This window comes from Anneissia japonica, unplaced genomic scaffold (assembly GCF_011630105.1).
Source record: "Anneissia japonica isolate Jap-2015-1 unplaced genomic scaffold, ASM1163010v1 scaffold1792_len1028045_cov167, whole genome shotgun sequence".
Lineage (NCBI taxonomy): Eukaryota > Metazoa > Echinodermata > Crinoidea > Comatulida > Comatulidae > Anneissia > Anneissia japonica.
This window is the reverse complement of record NW_022742319.1, coordinates 423,229-428,140: the sequence shown is the minus strand read 5'-3', so window position 1 is coordinate 428,140 and position 4,912 is coordinate 423,229. Positions and strand designations below refer to the sequence as shown.

The window sequence follows — 4,912 nt, the reverse complement described above, 5'->3', positions numbered from 1 at the left end:
AATGTAGGCTCTGTGGCCATGGCCTATACGACGTGTTGTTTTATTGTCTATTAATTATTTTACATAAGCGTAATACAGACATTGATTATGATCATTAACCTCTGTTGTGTGTTATAACAGTATTATTGCTCGTTCTATTGTTATCTTCTCAATGAAGGGCGTTTACAGTTAAAGTTCTTGATTTTAGGGCGATGTATTTCATGTTTTTTTTTTCTAAAATAATAAACGAAATCACTGAAAAAAAAAAAACCAGAGTCGGTCGGCAGCTTGTCAGCGTCAGTCGGAAATTTTGAGTGCTGTCAGACGGGGCATCAATACTGTAATGTGATGTGGCGTTTATATACTTTCTGCTTTAAATCAATCAATCATTTAAGAACGTATAGGCCTAGAAATAATATACAACAAAATATAAAGCATCAAATACTGTAAGCTTTAATAATATTACGAAAAATATAATAAAATTTGGCAGTATATTAATATTATCAACATTCTTCTTTTCTTCCACTGATTTTTTTTGCAAACTCATCGCAGTAATAATGCCATTGAATTTCTTAGAATCACATTAAGTAATTTGCAGCATAAAGACCTGATAATACAACACGATTATCAACATATAATTGCATATACTAGAAATTGCAAATTGCAAGTGAAGTGCTGCGAAGTACAACTGCATATAAATGTTCTTCGAACAAACTTATTTATGCGAGTCAAGTGAAAATAATGAATAATAAAAATATAACAAATATTATATGAGACACGACCCATTGTCTATATTAGAACACTTCTCATTGGGTAACAAAGTCGTAATTTTTCATTTTTGTTAAAAAGTATCTATAGTGGTGGATTATGGTTTAGGTTTTTTTAATAAAGTTTCAAAAATTTCTATGTATGTGGAAAATGTAGTTGATTACCAAAGGTTACAATTTTTATTTTGAAGACTGCATGGTCTAGGAAGTGTACATTTTTTTATGGGGCAAGTTTCCAAGGGCGGGTTTTCTAAGGGCGAGTTGACTGCCAAAGAGTGTTGCCAAAGTGCGAGCCAGCGTGTTATTTGATGATAATAATATTCAGTATTAGTCAAGGGGGCGACTTTGTTAGGGGGCGACTTTGTTAGGGGGCGACTTTGCTAGGGGCGACTTGACAGTTGAGACTTGGTTAGGGGGCGACTTTGTAGGGGACGACTTTGTAAGGGGCGACTTTACAAGGGGGCGACTTGACTGGATCCCGCCTATACCAGACCTAGCCCAGGCCTATATTAATTTAATGTTAAATCAGTGGAAACTATAGCAACTTAGTTTGCTGTTTGTTTATCCTGTCTCTGGCTTTTGGTCTGTTGTTATTCTTGTTTGTATTGTAATTTGTTTGCGGAATAAATGAAATGAAATGAAAATAAATCCAGGCAACAGAACAGTGCAGATTGTTATTTTGATTGTCTTTTTGCCTAGGCTAGGCCTTAGTAAACCTTGGATAAAGTGTGATCCATGGACCACTGGTAATGGTATACAGCTGAGGCCGGTAAATATATTCACAATGTGATAAACCAAACTCTAAATTGTAAGCCATTAATTGGAGAATATTGGGCCTCAGTTGGATACCTGGGGTCCACGGAATGCATTTTTGATCCGAACACATTATACCTAGAAGCAGGCCTGCACTGAACTCAGCAGTGCCTATATTAATATTAGTATGACAGTGTAGGCTATTAATTATGCATTGAATGATAATTATTTTGTTTTAATTTAATTTATCAGTAATTTTTAATTATTTTACTTTATATTTTTTCAGTAGTAACAGCAACCTCAAACAACAGAGAACATGTCAGCAATGAGGCCATTTAACACATCGACCAAAGATACGCTTTCAACTAAATTAAGGTAAGTATTATTAATATTAATGCATGGTGGTGTGTGAGTAATGTGGTTGATGTGCAGCCTAAATGTTATTATTCATGCATTCTATTATAAATGAATGTAATGTATGATAATTGGTGTTTAAAATACATTTCTCATTGTCATATTATTTTTAAGGAACTTCAATGCCTCAAAATCAGCAACTCGACAATTGGAGGTGGATAGCCGGAGAATGGAAGAGCGCCTTCGTGAACTAAAAATGACGATGAGTCAAGAGAAACAAGAACGAGAGTAGGTTGAAATTCTAGTAGCAATGTCAGTTTTATATATATCATGCCGATAGTGAACAACGCTTTTGCATTTCACGTTATTTTACTAGTTATAACAAACACCTATGGAAAACATACCAGTCCCCTCGGAGAGAATTCCATAGTGTTTGCCTTGTCCAAGACCGCAAGTGAAATTGTTCAAATTTCCGACATCATTTTTAAGAGCTTGTGTCGCAATCAATATTAATATATATTTTAATAAAAAAACCAATGCTCCAAAGGTTTTCACAAATTGCAATTTGAAGCAGGAGATGTATACAATTATTATATTTTTTCCCAAATTTTTTGGTTTTAAATTTTGTTATGTTTTTTTAACAGAAGACAGGGCAGTGGTGGATATTGGCGATCTGGTAAAGCAGGATCATTGACAACGCAGGCACCTAAGAGCAGCAGGAAATCTAATAGAATCACTGAAATGCCTCGATCATCCAAGGTAAGGTCTTTATGGGTTTTTTTTGTTATGATATTTGTTTTGATTTGTAATTAATCATAAAGCTACATTTGTATTCATGGTTTTAAATAATTTTCAGTTTATTTTGTTGACTCAAGACTAAAATGGAAATCGTAAAACATTTTATTGTTGAATATTTTACAAATTTTTAATAAATGCATAATAATATCAAGTTTTTTTTTATTGCATGCATATGTTTAGGTAGGATGGTAATTTTTATATTGTAATTTTGTACTATAAAGAAATGGAATTATATACTGCAAATATGAGTGTAGGCTCTTTTAATTATAATTTCCATGACCCAAATAATTTCACATTATTATTAATAATAAGAATTTATTGATTTATATTGCACAAATTCAATTTAAAAAGAATGTTCAAATGCTCATTACAATAAAATAGGCAAGAATACAAATTTACAATACAAATTTACAATATGAAAGAGATTTTTTATGACACTCAGGATACATAATCTTGGGTGTAGCATTCATAAACCCCATCCAGTGTCCAGCATCCAGGGTACCTAATAATCAACTTAGTTAGTTGAACCACTTTTATTACATAGCCTATTATACTGTATATATACAAATTTTCTTTTACCTTGCATTGTCTGCTGTTTGTTCAGGGTTCTAAGCAGTAGACCAAATAGGTGTTATTTTAATCTGGATATTTATTTTTTAATGTAATAAAAACAAAACAATAGGCACGTTTGTACGAGTTAGACAGAAGCTCTGAAGTAGCAGTTCCTTGTCGTAAGCCCTGGGTAGTGTCTGTGAAGACGCTCTTTGTATTAAGTTATTTCAAAGTTACTACAGACACTTTACTCCTAAGAAGTCTCAGGCGGGGTGGGTGTGCTACCTCCGTGTACACAAAGAATGTAAGAAATACATGCTGAGCGTAGCGCCAGGTAGACGCACTTACTTCAGAGCTCGCAAGTAAATATGACCTTTATTATGGCCTCAAATTTTTTGAAAAGATAATGACCTACAGATGAGCGCCAAAATACCATTTTGCTTTGATGTGTAAACCTTTGTAGACACTAAGTTGTCATAATTGTTTAAAATTTCAAGAATTTGTGTGCAACATAATTGTTGTTACACAACAAAAGTGGTGACTATCACTCTGGAAAATTTACATACTTACTTCTGGATCTGCATATGGTTGAGTCGGCAGTTTCAACCTAGGTCGTACGTTCGCCTTTGAACTAGTCTTGAATTAATTGACAAGCTTTGAAGTGAAGAAATACATTATGCCTTGGGTACAGTAAGCATTGTGTACTACTCATTGAAAGTAACGTGTGCATAAAATGTTATGTCTCGTAACTTCAGACAGAAGCCCGTCTGAACACTACTAGTATAAATAACACAATTTTTCTCTTTTCAGTCCAAGAAAATAACAGTTTTAAAAGATGAACCTCTAAGTAAGTGCATCAATCAAATATTTTTTGGTATCTGTAGAATTTTTAGTTCCTATGCATGTAATGCAATAGGAACTATTGTAATCACTCTTGCTATTTCCTATGTTTTTTATTGTGTGTAGTGTGTATGTGTGTGTGTAGACATTTATGCAAATGCGCTTGCGTCAAAGAAAAGTTTTCCGACATTTTGTTTTACATCGCGATGCGAAGATCGATGTGAAGTTTCTGCAGAGTTCAGTCAGGGCTCACGCTAACCGACTGGAATGTCGGCATGGATGAAACTATTTTGGTTTTACGGCAAAAAAATCATCTGCTGTAGGCATAGGTATTTTGAAGAAGGCCTAAAATAAAACTAAAATGTTTTAATACTTGCTGAAATACATCGTTTCTTCATTTAGATCTCTATTTTTCACTTAGTCCATGCGACGTTTTTTTCTGTTGTATACGTATGAGTAGTCATATGAAGGTACTATATCCCCGACAGTTGGCTGTGCAGCAATGTACCCTTTGAATGCAAACTGAAAACAGGTGGAAATATAAAGGCAGCCGACTGTCGGGTACATAACGACTATCTAGCTTTCCACAAAAACATGAGGCCTAAGCAAGGCCTATTTCAGTATTACTACGATGCAAGGGTAGGCCTAGTTAGATCGTTCAATCAATGATATCGTGTTATCGTCTAATACAATTAAATAATGTGTGTAATATTTAAGAATGCACCACGTGGGTCGCTCTCTTTGTTATGCGGTTGTAGTGTAGTATACGTAGCAGAGTGACGACAGCAAGCTAAGTCTAGCCCAGGCATAGATTGTGTACGTTCTTGATAATCGTAATGAAAACGTCGGGTGATAGACGATTGGGCCCA

General features: G+C 34.4%; 1 protein-coding gene across 2 annotated transcripts in view; it reads left to right on the top strand.

Annotated features, from left to right (window-relative positions):
* LOC117119136 (zinc finger B-box domain-containing protein 1-like) overlaps positions 1-4,912 on the top strand; it is a gene marked incomplete at its 3' end in the record, with an annotated part of 12,762 nt that overhangs the window by 902 nt on the left and 6,948 nt on the right. Inside the window, 4 exon segments of one of the 2 annotated variants that reach the window (XM_033263953.1) lie at positions 1,786-1,874; positions 2,028-2,141; positions 2,498-2,612; positions 4,014-4,050. In XM_033263953.1, coding sequence (XP_033119844.1) covers positions 1,816-1,874; positions 2,028-2,141; positions 2,498-2,612; positions 4,014-4,050 — 325 coding nt within the window. 2 annotated transcript variants of the gene reach the window in all.